Here is a 17645-nt window from a genome sequence, read left to right on the forward strand (position 1 = left end):
ATGCATTAACCCAAACAGTCCCACCGTAACGCCAACCCATTTTAAACATTGTGTGTCTTCTGCATCCGTAGACACCAAACATGTCTGTGTGATTAACGGGGGCTGAGCTAGAGCGGTGTTTGTGAGACAAGGGCAGATCCCGAAGGGGCCCGGGGCAAGGCATTTTTACAAAAACATCTGTAGAATGGTTTGAGCTACACACTATTAAAAGCTATCTATGAAAAGCTGAGACTCTCAAGAACACGCATGTTTTGCTCTATGACACTCACAACCTACACAAGAGTTGTTAGAAGGTAAAGGGTTCTTCTACATAGAAGATCATAGGAAATCCCAGGACAATGTCACGATCGAGGTAAGGAGTAGACCAAGGCGCAGCGTGATGAACAAACATACTTTAATTAGTTAAAGTTTAAACATGAATACAAAACAAGAAACGACTCGTGACGTCCACGGTATCAATGACCGAACACGGAACAAAAACCCACAACCACAAAGGGAAAACATACAGTTTAAATATGGCTCCCAATCAGAGACAACCAGCCAACAGCTGACACTCGTTGCCTCTGATTGGGAGTCACTCAGGCAAAACATAGAAATCAACACAACAGAATTACCAACATAGAAATACACACATAGAATGAACACACCCTGGCTCAACATAATGAGTCCCAGAACCAGGGTGTGACAGACAAAGTGTCTATAATACTGTAATAAGCTCACATAGTTGCTGTCACAAACTTCAAAAAGTTGTCACTGAATAATTGGAAGATAGCCCTATTTGGCAAAAAAAGTCCATATTATGGCAAGAACAGCTCAAATAAGCAAAGACAAACGACAGTCTATCATTACTTTAAGACATGAAGGTCAGTCAATCAAGAATTTTGAAAGTTTCTTCAAGTGCAGTCGCAAAAACCATCAAGCGCTATGATGAAACTGGCTCACATGAGAGTTACACATGGGATAAACAAAACATACAGTCAATAACACAATAGAAAATATATATACAGTGTGTGCAAATGTAGTACGTTATGGAGGTAAGGCAATAAATAGGCCATAGTGCAAAATAATTACAATGTAGTATTAACACTGGGGTGATAGATGTGCAGAAGATGATGTGCAAATAGAGATACTGGGGTGCAAATGAGCTAAATAAATAACAATATGGGGATGAAGTAGTTGGGTGGGCTAATTACAGATGGGCTGTGTACAGGTGCAGTGATCGGTAAGCTGATCTGACAACTGATGCTTAAAGATAGTGAGGGAGATAAGAGTCTCCAGCTTCAGAGATTTGGGGTGGGTGTTGCTATGGTGACCAATGAGATAAGATAAGGCGGGGATTTGCCTAGCAGAGACTTATAGATGACCTGGAGCCAGTGGGTTTGGCGACGAATATGTAGTGAGGGCCAGCCAACGAGAGCGTACAGGTCACAAAGGTGGGTAGTAAATGGGGCTTTGGTGACAAAACGGATGGCACTGTGATAGACTACATCCAATTTGCTGAGTAGAGTGTTGGAGGCTATTTTTTAAATGACATCGCCGAAGTCAAGGATCGGTAGGATAGTCAGTTTTACGAGGGTATGTTTGGCAGCATGAGTGAAGGAGGCTTTGTTGCGAAATAGGAAGCCGATTTTAGATTTAACTTTGGATTGGAGATGCTTAATGTGAGTCTGCAAGGAGAGTTTACGGTCTAACCAGACACCTAGGTATTTGTAGTTGTCCACATATGCTAAGTCAGACCCGCCGAGAGTAGTGATTCTAGTCGGGTGGGCGGGTGCAAGCAGTGTTCGATTGAAGAGCATGCATTTAGTTTTACTAGCGTTTAAGAGCAGTTGGAGGCTACGGAAGGAGTGTTGTATGGCGTTGATGCTCGTTTGGAGGTTTGTTAATACAGTGTCCAATGAAGGGCCAGATGTATACAAAATGGTGTCCTCTGCGTAGAGGTGGATCTGAGAGTCACCAGCAGCAAGAGCGACATTATTGATATACACAGAGAATAGAGTCGGCCGGAGAATTGAACCCTGTGGCACCCCCATAGAGACTGCCAGAGGTCCAGACAACAGGCCCTCCGATTTGACATATTTAACTCCATCTGATAAGTAGTTGGTGAACCAGGCGAGGCAGTCATATGAGAAACCAAATGAAGATGGTTGCACAGTACGGTCTTTTATCGATCACGGTTATAATATTGTTTAGGACCTTGAGCGTGGCTGAGGTGCACCCATGACCAGCTCGGAAACCAGATTGCATAGCGGAGAAGGTACGGTGGGATTCGAAATTGTCGGTGATCTGTTTGTTAACTTGGCTTTCAAATACTTTCGAAAGGCAGGGTAGGATGGATATAGGTCTGTAACAGTTTGGATCTAGAGTGTCACCACCTTTGAAGAGGGGGATGACCGCGGCAGCTTTCCAATCTCTGGGGATCTAATTTTAGAAAGAAAGGGTCCAGATTGTCTAGCACAGCAAGGGGCCCCGTGTAGCTCAGTTGGTAGAGCATGGCGCTTGCAATGCCAGGGTTGTGGGTTCGATTCCCACGGGGGGCCAGTATAAAATAAAAAAATAAAAAAAACTAGTCGCTCTAGATAACAACGTTTGCTAAATGACTAATATGTAAAAGAAATTGTAGGGGTCCAGATTTTGCAGCTATCTGAATTTGGGTGAAGGAGAAGGAGGGGGGGGCATGGGCAAGTTGCAGAGCTGGTGGCTAGGGTAGGGGTTGCCAGTTGGAAAGCATGGCCAGCCGTAGCGAAATTCTCGATTATGGTAGATTTATCGGTGGTGACAGTGTTTCCTAGCCTCAGTGCAGTGGGCAGCTGGGAGGAGGTGCTCTTATTCTCCATGGGCTTTACAGTGTCCCCAAATTTTTGGAGTTAGTGCTACAGGATGCAAATTTCTGTTTGAAAAAGCTAGCCTTTGCTTTCCTAACTGATTGTGTATATTGGTTTCTGACTTCCCTGAAAAGTTTAATATCGAGGGGGCTGTTCGATGCTAATGCAGTACGCCACAGGATGTTTTTGTACTGGTCAAGGGCAGTCAAGTCTGGGGTGAACCAGGGGCTACAGTGGGGAAAAAAAGTATTTAGTCAGCCACCAATTGTGCAAGTTCTCCCACTTAAAAAGATGAGAGAGGCCTGTAATTTTCATCATAGGTACACGTCAATATGACAGACAAAATGAGAAAAAATAATCCAGAAAATCACATTGTAGGATTTGTAATGAATTTATTTGCAAATTATGGTGGAAAATAAGTATTTGAACACCTACAAACAAGCAAGATTTCTGGCTCTCACAGACCTGTAACTTCTTCTTTAAGAGGCTCCTCTGTCCTCCACTCGTTACCTGTATTAATGGCACCTGTTTGAACTTGTTATCAGTATAAAAGACACCTGTCCACAACCTCAAACAGTCACACTCCAAACTCCACTATGGCCAAGACCAAAGAGCTGTCAAAGGACACCAGAAACAAAATTGTAGACCTGCACCAGGCTTGGAAGACTGAATCTGCAATAGGTAAGCAGCTTGGTTTGAAGAAATCAACTGTGGGAGCAATTATTAGGAAATGGAAGACATACAAGACCACTGATAATCTCCCTCGATCTGGGGCTCCACGCAAGATCTCACCCCGTGGGGTCAAAATGATCACAAGAACGGTGAGCAAAAATCCCAGAAACACACGGGGGGACCTAGTGAATGACCTGAATAGAGAGCGGGGACCATAGTAACAAAGCCTACCATCAGTAACACACTACGCCGCCAGGGACTCAAATCCTGCAGTGCCAGACGTGTCCCCCTGCTTAAGCCAGTACATGTCTAGGCCCGTCTGAAGTTTGCTAGAGTGCATTTGGATGATCCAGAAGAGGATTGGGAGAATGTCATATGGTCAGATGAAACCAAAATATAACTTTTTGGAAAAAAACTCAACTCGTCCTGTTTAGAGGACAAAGAATGCTGAGTTGCATCCAAAGAACACCATACCTACTGTGAAGCATGGGGGTGGAAACATCATGCTTTGGGGCTGTTTTTCTGCAAAGGGACCAGGACGACTGATCCGTGTAAAGGAAAGAATGAATGGGGCCATGTATCGTGAGATTTTGAGTGAAAACCTCCTTCCATCAGCAAGGGCATTGAAGATGAAACGTGGCTGGGTCTTTCAGCATGACAATGATCCCAAACACACCGCCCGGGCAACGAAGGAGTGGCTTCGTAAGAAGCATTTCAAGGTCCTGGAGTGGCTTAGCCAGTCTCCAGATCTCAACCCCATAGAAAATCTTTGGAGGGAGTTGAAAGTCCGTGTTGCCCAGCGACAGCCCAAAACATCACAGCTCTAGAGGAGATCTGCATGGAGGAATGGGCCAAAATACCAGCAACAGTGTGTGAAAACCTTGTGAAGACTTACAGAAAACGTTTGACCTGTGTCATTGCCAACAAAGGGTATATAACAAAGTATTGAGAAACTTTTGTTATTGACCAAATACTTATTTTCCACCATAATTTGCAAATAAAATCATTAAAAATCCTACAATGTGATTTTCTGGATTTTTTTTCTCTCAATTTGTCTGTCATAGTTGACGTGTACCTATGATTACAGGCCTCTCTCATCTTTTTAAGTGGGAGAACTTGCACAATTGGTGGCTGACTAAATACTTTTTTTTCCCACTGTATATCTGTTCTTAGTTCTGAATTTTTTGAATGGGGCATGCTTATTTAAGATGGAGAGGAAAGTACTTTAAAGAACAACCAGGCATCCTCTACTGACAGAATGAGGTCAATATCCATCCAGGATACCCAGGCCAGGTCAATTAGAAAGGCCTGCTCGCTGAAGTGTTTTAGGGAGCGTTTGACAGTGATGAGGGGTGGTCGTTTGACCGCGGACCCATTACGGAAGCAGGCAATGAGGCAGTGATCGCTGAGATCCTGGTTGAAGGTGTATTTAGAGGGTAAATTAGTCAGGATGATATCTATGAGGGTGCCCATGTTTACTGATTTAGGGGTGTACCTGGTAGGTTCTTTGATAAGTTGTGTGAGATTGAGGGCATCTAGTTTAGATTGTAGGATGGCCGGGGTGTTAAGCATATCCCAGTTTAGGTTACCAAGCAGTTCGAACTCTGAGGATAGATGGGGGGCAATCAATTCACATATGATGTCCAGGGCACAGCTGTGGGCTGAGGGCGGTCTGTAGCAAGCGGCAACAGTGAGAGACTTATTTCTGGAAAGGTGGATTTTTAGAAGTAGAAGCTCAAACTGTTTGGTCACAGACCTGGATAGTATGATAGAGCTCTGCATGCTATCTCTACAGTAGATTGCAACTCTGCCCCCTTTGGCAGTTCTATCTAGACTGAATATTTTGTAGTTGGGGATGAACATTTCAGAGTTTTTGGTGGCCTTCCTAAGCCAGGATTCAGACACTGCTAGAAGATCAGGGTTGGCAGAGTGTGATAACGCAGTGAATAACTCAAACTTAGGGAGGAGGCTTCTGATGTTAACTTGCAAGAAACCAAGGCTTTTACGGTTACAGAAGTCAACAAATGATAGCGCCTGGGGAGTAGGAGTGATACTGGGGGCTACAGGGCCTGGTTTAACCTCTACATCATCAGAGGAACAGAGGAGGAGTAGAATAAGGATACGGCTAAAGGCTTTAAGAACTGGTCTTCTAGTGCGTTGGGTACAGAGAATAAAAGGTGCAGATTTCCAGGCGTTGTAGAATAGATTCAGGGCATTATGTACAGACAAGGATATGGAAGGATATGTGTACAGTGGAGGTAAACCTAAGCGTTGGGTAACGATGAAAGAGATAGCATCACTGGAGGCACCAATTGAGCCGGTCTCCGCGTGTATGGGGGGTGTAAGGGAACAGTACAGCAGGCATCAGCTGTGTAGCTGAGTGATCATAAGGTCCAGTGAACAGCAAAAGGAGAGTCCGGGAGCAGTTCGATGGCTGCTATTGCACAGGAGGCACGGCTGTTGATTGCGTGTGTTAGCGGGCCGGGGCTAGCAGATGGATCTTGTGGTCGCCGCAATGGGAAGCCTGTTGAAACCACATCAGACGATTACGTCGGCAGACCAGTCGTGATGGATCGGCGGGGCCCCGTGTCTACACTAGGAGGTCCCGTCCGGTTGACAGAGAGGTAGATAGCCGGGAGATGGGCCTGGCTCGAGGCTAGCTCAAGGCTAACTGGTGCTTGTTTCGGGGCAGTGGTGATTAGCCAACAACAACATCAATTCGGTTGCAGCTAGCTAGTTGTGATGATCCGGTGTTAAAGGTCCAGTGATTCAGTGATTCCGGCAGAAAATCCAATATGTTCTGGATCGATAGCGTGCTGTGCAGACTGGCCGATAATTGTCCAGGCTAGAGCTGGCTGGTAGGTAGTGCAGGCAACGGACAATGGTGAAAACCGCTAACGGTGGCTAATAGCAAGTAGCTTGCAAGTAGCTAGTTAGCTGGCTAGCTGGCTAGTTTCAGATGGAGGTTCTTGATAAAAAGGTATAAGAAATAATAGAATCCGTTACACAATGGGTGAGGCGGGTTGCAGGAAAGTATATTTAGTTGAAGGATGAAAAGTGAGATTGAGAAATATATACGAAAAATACAAAAAACAAAAAAATAGGCTACACGAGCACACTACAGAATACACGACCGCACTGCTACGCCATCTTGGTTAACTGTACCTCAGATTGCAGCACAAATACAGTTGAAGTTGGAAGTTTATATACACCTTAGCCAAATAAATTTAAACTCAACTTTCACAATTCCTGACATTTAATCCTAGTAAAAATTCCCTTTCTTAGGTCAGTTAGGATCACCACTTTATTTTAAGAATGTGAAATGTCAGAATAATAGTAGAGAGAATGATTTATTTCAGCTTCTATTTCTTTCATCACATTCTCAGTGGGTCAGAAGTTTACATACACTCAATTAGTATTTGGTAGCATTGCCTTTAAATTGTTTAACTTGGGTCAAACGTTTCGGGTAGCCTTCCACAATCTTCCCACAATAAGTTGGGTGAATTTTGGCCCATTCCTCCTGACAGAGCTGGTGTAACTGAGTCAGGTTTGTAGGCCTCCTTGCTCGCACACGCTTTTTCAGTTCTGCCCACAAATGTTCTATAGGATTGAGGTCAGGGCTTTGTGTTGGCCACTCCAATACCTTGACTTTGTTGTCCTTAAGCCATTTTGCAACAACTTTGGAAGTATGCTTGGGGTCATTGTCCATTTGGAAGACCCATTTGCAACCAAGCTTTAACTTCCTGACTGATGTCTTGAGATGTTGCTTCAATATCTCCACATAATTTGATGCATGATGCTGCCACCCCCGTGCTTCACAGTTGGGATGGTGTTCTTCGGCTTGCAAGTAACCCCCTTTTTCCTCCAAACATAACGATGGTCATTATGGCCAAACAGTTCAATTTTAGTTTCATCAGACCAGAGGATATTTCTCCAAAAAGTACAATCTTTGTCCTCATGTGCAGTTGCAAACCGTAGTCTGGCTTTTGGAGCAGTGGCTTCTTCCTTGCTGAGCGGCCTTTCAGGTTATGTCGATATAGGACTTGTTTTACTGTGGATATAGATACTTTTGTACCTGTTTCCTCCAGCATCTTCACAAGGTCCTTTGCTGTTGTTCTGGAATTGATTTGCACTTTTTGCACCAAAGTATGTTCATCTCCAGGAGACAGAACGCGTCTCCTTCCTGAGCGGTATGACGGCTGCGTGGTCCCATGGTGTTTATAGTTGCGTACTATTGTTTGTACAGATGAACGTGGTACCTTCAGGCGTTTGGAAATTGCTCCCAAGGATGAACCAGAGTTGTGGAGGTCTAAAAAAAAATTTCTGAGGTCTTGGCTGATTTCCACAGGTACACCTCCAATTGACTGAAATTATGTCAATTAGCCTATCAGAAGCTTCTAAATCCATGACATATTTTTTGGAATTTTTCAAGCTGTTTAAATGCACATTCAACTTAGTGTATGTAAACTTCTGACCCACTGGAATTGTGATACAGTAAATAATAAATTAAATAATCTGTCTGTAAACAATTGTTGGAAAAATTACTTGTGTCATGCACAAAGTAGATGTCTTAACTGACTTGCAAAAACTATAGTTTGTTAACGAGAAATTTACGGAGTGATTGAAAACTAGTTTTAATGACTCCAACCTAAGTGTATGTAAACTTCTGACTTCAACCCTCAATGCTTCACAGAGTTCAAGTAACAGACACATCTCAACATCAACTTTTCAGAAGAGACTGTGTGAATCAGGCCAAGGTCGAATTGCTGCAAAGAAGAGACTTGCTTGAGCCAAGAAACACCAGCATGGCTACCACAGCATTCTGCAGCGATACGCCATCCCATCTGGTTAGCGCTTATTGGGACTATCATTTGTTTTTCAACAGGACAATGACCCAAAACACACCTCCAGGCTGTGTAAGGGCTATTTGACCAAGAAGTAGAGTGATGGAGTGCTGCATCAGATGACCTGGCCTCCACAATCACCCGACCTCAACCCAATTGAGATGGTTTGGGATGAGACGGACCGAAGAGTGAAGGAAAATCAGCCAACAAGTGTTCAGCATATGTGGGAACTCATTCAAGACTGTTGGAAAAGTATTCCAGGTGAAGCTGGTTGAGAGAATGCCAAGAGTGTGCAAAGCTGTCATCAAGACAAAGGGTGGCTACTTTGAAGAATCTAAAATATAACATACATTTTGATTTGTTTAACACTTTTTTGGTTACTACATGATTCCATATGTGTTATTTCATAGTTTTGATGTCTTCACTATTATTCTACAATGTAGAAAATATTAAAAATAAAGAAAAACCCTTGAATGAGTAGGTGTGTCAAAACTTTTCACTGGTACTGTACATAAACATAAACTGTAAACAGGAGTAATAGTGACCAGTAGCAGGATAAATAGATAGATACTAATGGCAATCAATCTTCAATGAACAGCAGCGTAATGGTAGTAATATATCGAATCAATAATCATTTTAGCAGCAGCGTAGGTGTGAGGGGGAGCAGTAGTTGTTAGCCATTTAACAGTCTTATGGCCAGGGGATAGAGGCTGTTTATGAGTCTTTTGGTCTAAGCCTTGATATCGCCTGCCAGATAGGAGCATGGAGAACAGTCGATGTGCTTTTAAATGTGATTGTTTGCTGAGAGCATTTATTCTGGATTTAATTTCCATGGAACAACTAGACTTTGTTCAGAGTGCATCTGCCACTTTGTTTATGTCTTTGCTTTATTCTTCCTAATTGTGATCGATTTGTCCTAATCCATCTGTCCAAAGACATAGAATGGGAGACAATTTGAATGCAGTTTTTGGCAAGTCCAAACCCTACATTTCCAGTCACTCATAACTGAACATTATGTTCCAACTCTAAAGTGAAGCATTGCACCATGTGGTAAGAGGCAGTGAACCATTTACTGCATTTGATTCACTAGAACATGTTCCGATATACCTCCATCATCTCACTGCATCTCTCACAGAGGGAAGCAAAAGGACAATTCAGAGAACAGATTGAAGAAAACAGGTATCAGCACAAAACATAACAAGCCCTGTATGAGGTCCGATATTGAGAGCTATGTAACCTAGGCCTATATGTATTGTCTATTTTTAGTTGAATCCTGGGTTGAATTTAAACAATAGCTGTTGATGACTTCCCAAATGCTATACATGCCCAAATAGCATCATGATGATATATGATTGATACAGTATGGTTAAATTTCATTTTCTCTGTTAAACCTACCTGTTGAAATGACTTTGATAGCAACAGTGAATCTATTTAGTGGAGATTTCTCAACAATCATCCTCACGATAGCACATTGGTAACAGCTGGTGACAAATATCAAAGCTAAGCAGGACTGGGCTTGGTTAAAACCCTGGATGGGATACCAAAAGGTAACTGTAGATAGATCAACTTTCCAGTAGGAGGTGCTGCCCAGCCTATAGTTTGTTCTTATAGTGGACATTACATTGAAGATCTGACATTGTTTCAAAGGTACAAATTCAACATATTTTATACAAGGTTTGTCAATGTTGAAAATTGGTTACCATGATGCCAGTCATGTGGTTGTAATTTCACCCTCAAAACAAATACTTTTTTCAAATCCAATGTATTTTCCACGTAGATTGCACGTCACAATACATTGAGAAATTACGTTGAAACAACACTGATTTAACCAGTTTGTGCCCAGTGGGGAGTGGCAAGGAGTGGAATGTTAGCTAAAAAGACTGGTATCCAGACTACAAACAAGCATCCTTTCCTAAAATGTTCTAATTTAAAACAAATTCAGTGTAGCTTGTTGCATCATGCCAAGCTCAAAATGGTTGTTAATATGTTTAACAGCATGGAACACTTTAGCAAATTTGGGTAATACGCTTTTGTGGCAATATGGTTCAGTGAACTCATTTTTACAATCAATACAAATTAGACAAATAATTTTTAAAAATCAAAGCAGTTCTTAAAGGAGAGGACATTTGTTTTTTGAAACACCACAGTTTTCACTCTCTTCCATTAACTAGTCTTGTAATTCAAGTCACAATGTGTGTCTAAATAACAACTTAATGCACAAGCTGACAGTCAGCCAGAAATGCTAAAAGACAGTTTACCCTTGAAGTAACAGCAAGTAATTAGCCAGTGTGAGGCTAGGCATTTTTTAAATCAATGTCAATGAATTGATGTAGTTAAACATATTTACCAGGGAAAAGCAATTGTGCTGCATGGTCTCTTTTTTATGGCTCTTTTTATCCTGGTGGCGACAGCAGCATAACACACAAACACACACACAGGTTGAAGATTCATTACATGACAACATCTGTGTTAAAATGAAAACATGAGGCAGAAATGAAAGGTGTAGATAAGCAGCATCAACACATTGCTATTGTACAAGACTTTACCTGATAACAATCATCAATCTTGTTAGTACTATGTCAAGAAACCGATCAAACATGGTTATGCCATCAAAATAAATGTCGCAAAAACAGACATCACGCATTAGCTTCTGAGTAGAAGGTTTGCAAAATTCTGTGAAATTTCCCAAAATTCCTAGGTTTTTCTGAAAAACCTAACAATATTGAGAGCGTTCTTAGAAATAGATTTCTGAAAAACCTGCGATTTGGGAACGTTTCCAGAAATTTGCAACCCTGTGCAAGTAGTTCATAAGTGTCCTACCTTGAACTCCTTCTCGATGTTGGCCAACTTGGTCAGTTCGTTGCTGAGCTCCAGTGCGGTGAGCACCGGGTCCTCGCTAGACAGCGACAGGTAAGCTGGGCTAGCCAGGCCCCGGTAGGCATTGATGCGCGAGCGTGAGTGGCTGAAAGAGTCTTTGCCCTGTTTCTCGGTGCATTCTGCACACTTGCAAAAGTAGTCATGTGGCCGCTCGATGCGCGCACCCTTCAACAGCAGCATGTGCACCACCTCATACTTCTGGCAGTGCGCAGCCAGAATGATGGGGGTGATGTCGGGCGAGAAGCGTGTACCGTCCTCGTCGTACGAGTAGAAGTCGTCGTCCTGCAGCTCGCACGGACTCCGCGTCAGCCGCTCGCTGGCTTGGAAGGACGGATGGGCCAAGATGACTTCCACGATCCTGACATAGCCTTTCGAGATAGCCAGGAGTAGGGCGTCACCGATGCGCGCCAGGTTGTCCCTCCTCAGCAGCAGTTCCGTCACCTCCAGGTGCTCGTTGCCCACCGCCAGCTGCAATGCGTTCTGGCCCATGTAGTCCACGCAGTTGACATTGAGCGTGGTGGACTCCTCCAGCATCTTGCGGACCACAGGGATGTTGCCGTACTCGGCGGCGTCCAGAAAGCGCTCCTCCTCGGCGGTCATGCTGGTGGTGCGGTCGTTGAACATGAAGGCCGGCCCGCGCATCGCCGGTCGGCGACCCTTCTCCCGCGCCGCCGTCATCCGCTGGTGGGCGGGGAGCTCGAGTTCCGCTGCGGATTTCCTTGCAGAGACAGAGAAAACGACATCATGGTTACTTCCTCTGTGAAGAGCCTTGACTTTTGCAAACATATTTACCACCAAGTTTGACTGACTACCAGCTATAAAGACAATTGCCCCTCTGGGATAGTAAAGATAAACTACCCTACAAGTTAAAACAAGCTGCTTTGTCCTTCAACTATAAATAGATGACTTCAGTTGTAGGCCTATGTTTTACAAAGTCTACTAAATGACCCTTCACCATTCAAAGAGACCAGTGATATAAGCTCGGAGCTTTTGTTGCGTTCTGGCACAAGGGCTTATCTAGAGCATCATCTTTGATGTCTGCACAGTTTCTGTTGTTCCTTGGCCCACAGCCACATAATTCCACCACCCCATGCCACCCCTACGTTCACAACAGAGTGGAGAGTGGCAGCCGGACAGCAGTGTATTCATTAGAACCTAGCCACCCCAGCCGTCTTAGTGAGAGGTGAGCCAGTGACAGAGCACCCCACAGACTGTGTGAGAAATCCTTGTGGTGTTAATAGCATTTTAATGACACACAACAGATGCCTGAGTGATACAACTACAGGTTGCACTGATATTTCATGGGTTTCTGTGCCAGGTATGAACTCAAGCAACTGCTCTTGCCAGAGATGAGAGCCATAGTCATTAAATACGTTGGATTACTTATTTTTGATAGTGGCTTAATAATATCCAAGGGTATTTGGTAAGTATTTGTACACCATTGGTAATTGAGTAGTAGGAGTTGGTCCATAAAATGTACTTGAACTTGGAAATTATTATTAAACCAGCCCACCTCAAATGGACCAAATAATGCTTGATATGAAAATACACATTTATCAAATTAAATTAGTAGCCAATTAATAGTCTATTCCATTAATTCAATTCGGTTCCATTCCCTCTCTGGGCCAATTCAACTCAAGTCCAGTTTTGATTAAAAACATCCAACTCAATTTCAGTTTGAGTCATAAGGCAAGAACACTGGAGGATCATACATTCAAATAATGCCCTGATAGACAAGGGGGAGTACTTGTACATCAAGCTGCCTCAAGCTTCAGGAACAGGAGATAGGCTTCTGTCCTATTTTTTTTATTCTTTTCTTCTACTTTATTTAACCAGGTAAGCCAGTTGAGAACAAGTTCTCATTTACAACTGCGACCTGGCCAAGATAATGCAAAGCAGTGCGATAAAAATAACAACACAGAGTTACATATGGGGTAAACAAAACATAAAGTCAAAAATACAACAGAAAATATATATACAGTGTGTGCGAATGTAGTAAATTATGGAGGTAAGGCAATAAATAGGCCATAGTGCAAAATAGTGACAATTTCGTATTAACACTGGAATGATAGATGTGCAAAAGATGATGTGCAAATAGAGATACTGGGGTGCAAATTAGCAAAATAAATAACAATATGGGGATGAGGTAGTTGGGTGGGCTAATTACAGATGGGCTGTGTACAGGTGCAGGGATCGGTAAGCTGCTCTGACAACTTACGCCTAAAGTTAGTGAGGGAGATAAGAGTCTCCAGCTTCAGAGATTTTTGCAGTTCGTTCCAGTCATTGGCAGCAGAGAACTGTAAAGAATGGCGGCCAAAGGAGGTGTTGGCTTTGGGGATGACCAGTGAGATATACCTGCTGGAGCGCATACTACGGGTGGGTGTTGCTATGGTGACCAGTGAGCTAAGATAAAACGGGGATTGGCCTAGCATTGATTTATAGATGACCTGGAGCCAGTGGGTTTGGTGAGGAATATGTATTGAGGGCCAGCTAACAAGAGTGTACAGGTCACAATGGTGGGTAGTATATGGGGCTTTGGTGACAAAACGGATGGCACTGTGATAGACTACATCCAATTTGCTGAGTAGAATGTTGGAGGCTATTTTCTAAATGACATCGCCGAAGTCAAGGATCGGTAGGATAGTCAGTTTTACGAAGGCATGTTTGGCAGCATGAGTGAAGGAGGCTTTGTTGCGAAATAGGAAGCCGATTCTAGATCTAACTTTTGATTGGAGATGCTTAATGTGAGTCTGGAAGGAGAGTTTACAGTCTGAGGTGCACCCATGACCAGCTCGGAAACCGGATTGCATAGCGGAGAAGGTACGGTGGCATTCGAAATGGTCGGTGATATGTTTGTTAACCTGGCTTTCAAAAACTTTCGAAAGGCAGGGCAGGATGGATATAGGTCTGTAACAGTTTGGATCTAGAGTGTCACCCCCTTTGAAGAGGGGGATGACCGCGGCAGCTTTCCAATCTCTGGGGATCTCAGACATTACGAAATAGAGATTGAACAGGCTATTAATAGGGATTGCGACAATTTTAGAAAGAAAGGGTCCAGATTATCTAGCCCAGCTGATTTGTAGAGGTCCAGATTTTTCAGCTCTTTCAGAACATCAGCTGTCTGAATTTGTGTAAAGGAGAAGCGGGGGGGGCATGGGCAAGTTGCAGCGGAGGGTGCAGAGCTGGTGGCCAGGGTAGTGGTAGCCGGGTGGAAAGCATGGCCAGCCGTAGCAAAATGCTTGTTGAATTTCTCGATTGTTGTAGATTTATCTGTTGTGACAGTGTTTCCTAGCCTCAGTGCAGTGGGCAGTTGGGAGGAGGTGCTCTTATTCTCCATGGACTTTACAGTGTCCCAAAACTTTTTGGAGTTAGTGCTACAGGATGCAAATTTCTGTTTGAAAAAGCTAGCCTTTGCTTTCCTAACTGATTGTGTATATTGCTTCCTGACTTCCCTGAAAAGTTGCATATCGCGGGGGCTGTTCGATGCTAATGCAGTACGCCACAGGATGTTTTTGTGCTGGTCAAGGGCAGTCAAGGCTGAGGAGAACCACGGGCTATATCTGTTCTTAGTTCTGCATTTTTTGAATGGGGCATGCTTATTTAAGATTGAGAGGAAAGCACTTTTAAAGAACAACCAGGCATCCTCTACTGACGGAATGAGATCGATGTCCATCCAAGATACCTGGGCCAGGTCAATTAGGAAGGCCTGCTCGCTAAAGTGTTTTAGGGAGCGTTTGACAGTGATGAGGGGTGGTCGTTTGACCGCGGACCCATTACGGACGCAGGCAATAAGGCAGTGATCGCTGAGATCCTGGTTGAAGACAGCGGAGGTGTATTTAGAGGGTAAGTTAGTCAGGATGATATCTATGAGGGTGCCCATGTTTACGGATTTAGGGTTGTACCTGGTAGGTTCCTTGATAATTTGTGTGAGATTGAGGGCATCTAGTTTGGATTGTTGGATGGCCGGGGAGTTAAGTACAGTTGGGAAAAAAAAGTATTTAGTCAGCCACCAATTGTGCAAGTTCTCCCACTTAAAAAGATGAGAGAGGCCTGTAATTTTCATCATAGGTACACGTCAACTATGACAGACAAAATGAGAAAAAAAATTCAAAGAAATCACATTGTAGGATTTTTTATTCATTTATTTGCAAATTATGGTGGAAAATAAGTATTTGGTCAATAACAAAAGTTTCTCAATACTTTGTTATATACCCTTTGTTGGCAATGACACAGGTCAAACATTTTCTGTAAGTCTTCACAAGGTTTTCACACACTGTTGCTGGTATTTTGGCCCATTCCTCCATGCAGATCTCCTCTAGAGCAGTGATGTTTTGGGGCTGTCGCTGGGCAACACGGACTTTCAACTCCCTCCAAAGATTTTCTATGGGGTTGAGATCTGGAGACTGGCTAGGCCACTCCAGGACCTTGAAATGCTTCTTACGAAGCCACTCCTTCGTTGCCCGGGCGGTGTGTTTGAGATCATTGTCATGCTGAAAGACCCAGCCACGTTTCATCTTCAATGCCCTTGCTGATGGAAGGAGGTTTTCACTCAAAATCTCACGATACATGGCCCCATTCATTCTTTCCTTTACACGGATCAGTCGTCCTGGTCCCTTTGCAGAAAAACAGCCCCAAAGCATGATGTTTCCACCCCCATGCTTCACAGTAGGTATGGTGTTCTTTGGATGCAACTCAGCATTCTTTGTCTTCCAAACACGACGAGTTGAGTTTTTAGCAAAAAGTTCTATTTTGGTTTCATCTGACCATATGACATTCTCCCAATCCACTTCTGGATCATCCAAATGCACTCTAGCAAACTTCAGACGGGCCTGGACATGTACTGGCTTAAGCAGGGGGACACGTCTGGCACTGCAGGATTTGAGTCCCTGGCGGCGTAGTGTGTTACTGATGGTAGGCTTTGTTACTTTGGTCCCAGCTCTCTGCAGGTCATTCACTAGGTCCCCCCATGTGGTTCTGGGATTTTTGCTCACCGTTCTTGTGATCATTTTGACCCCACGGGGTGAGATCTTTCGTGCAGCCCCAGATCGAGGGAGATTATCAGTGGTCTTGTATGTCTTCCATTTCCTAATAATTGCTCCCACAGTTGATTTCTTAAAACCAAGCTGCTTACCTATTGCAGATTCAGTCTTCCCAGCCTGGTGCAGGTCTACAATTTTGTTTCTGGTGTCCTTTGACAGCTCTTTGGTCTTGGCCATAGTGGAGTTTGGAGTGTGACTGTTTGAGGTTGTGGACAGGTGTCTTTTATACTGATAACAAGTTCAAACAGGTGCCATTAATACAGGTAACGAGTGGAGGACAGAGGAGCCTCTTAAATAAGAAGTTACAGGTCTGTGAGAGCCAGAAATCTTGCTTGTTTGTAGGTGACCAAATACTTATTTTCCACCATAATTTGCAAATAAAATCATTAAAAATCCTACAATGTGATTTTCTGGATTTTTTTTCTCTCAATTTGTCTGTCATAGTTGACGTGTACCTATGATTACAGGCCTCTCTCATCTTTTTAAGTGGGAGAACTTGCACAATTGGTGGCTGACTAAATACTTTTTTTCCCCACTGTATGTTACGTTTGGTATAGTTAGATAAGACAGAAGGTTACTTAAAGCAAATATTAAAGTAGGGTGGTCGGGGTGGATGGGTGTGCGTATAACGCTAGCCACAACAAATTATAATTCGTAACATATCATACAAAATGGATGATGGACATCCACAAATTAATACATACCACACAAAACATAACATATCATTCTAATTGCAGTGTTGTATATATGTTTACAATATTACATCTACCCCTGAGTCCAGATTGCAGAATAACATAACAGAAATAAAGACAGCAGGCCCCCCGGGTCAGGGGGCTGAGGGCAGGAAACTCGGGGCCTGACAGGGCAGGGGACTTGGAACCTACTACTAAGACTGAGGACTGCAAGCCAGGTATGGGGGGAGGCTGCAAACCTAGCTGAGCAGGGAACTTATAGCCTAGTGCTAATATAGGCGATTGGGCGGCGGCTGAGGCTTGGGGCTGCGAACTGGCTAGGGGATGGAACTGCACACCTAGAGGAGCAGAAAACTCAGAACCTAGCGGGATGGGATACCCAGGAACTAGAACTAGGGTAGGAGGTTTGGCGTATAGCACTAAGGGAGCTGACTGCTTGCCGATTGAGGCTGGGGACTGCGGACCAACTCAGGGCAAAGGTTGCAGACCTAGTGGCCAAGCACGACTCCAACACCATCATTAAGTTTGCTGATGACAAAACAGTGGTAGGCCTGATCACCGACAACGATGAGACAGCCTATAGGGACGGGGTCAGAGACCTGGCAGTGTGTTGCCAGGACAACAACCTCTCCCTCAATGTGAGCAAGACAAAGGAGATGATCGTGGACTACAGGAAAAGGAGGGCCGAAGAGGCCC

The 17645-nt window shown here is 43.7% G+C and overlaps 1 protein-coding gene across 1 annotated transcript in view; it reads right to left on the reverse strand.

The window, feature by feature from the left end:
- LOC311104633 (short transient receptor potential channel 3-like) overlaps positions 1-17645 on the reverse strand; it is a gene marked incomplete at both ends in the record, with an annotated part of 103189 nt that overhangs the window by 73486 nt on the left and 12058 nt on the right. The window contains 2 exons of the mRNA XM_084146485.1: positions 10689-10739; positions 11162-11936. Coding sequence (XP_084002611.1) covers positions 10689-10739; positions 11162-11936 — 826 coding nt within the window. The remainder of the gene's footprint in view (positions 1-10688; positions 10740-11161; positions 11937-17645) is intronic.

This window comes from Coregonus lavaretus (genome assembly GCF_964263955.1).
Source record: "Coregonus lavaretus genome assembly, chromosome: 29".
Classification (NCBI taxonomy): Eukaryota; Metazoa; Chordata; class Actinopteri; order Salmoniformes; family Salmonidae; genus Coregonus; species Coregonus lavaretus.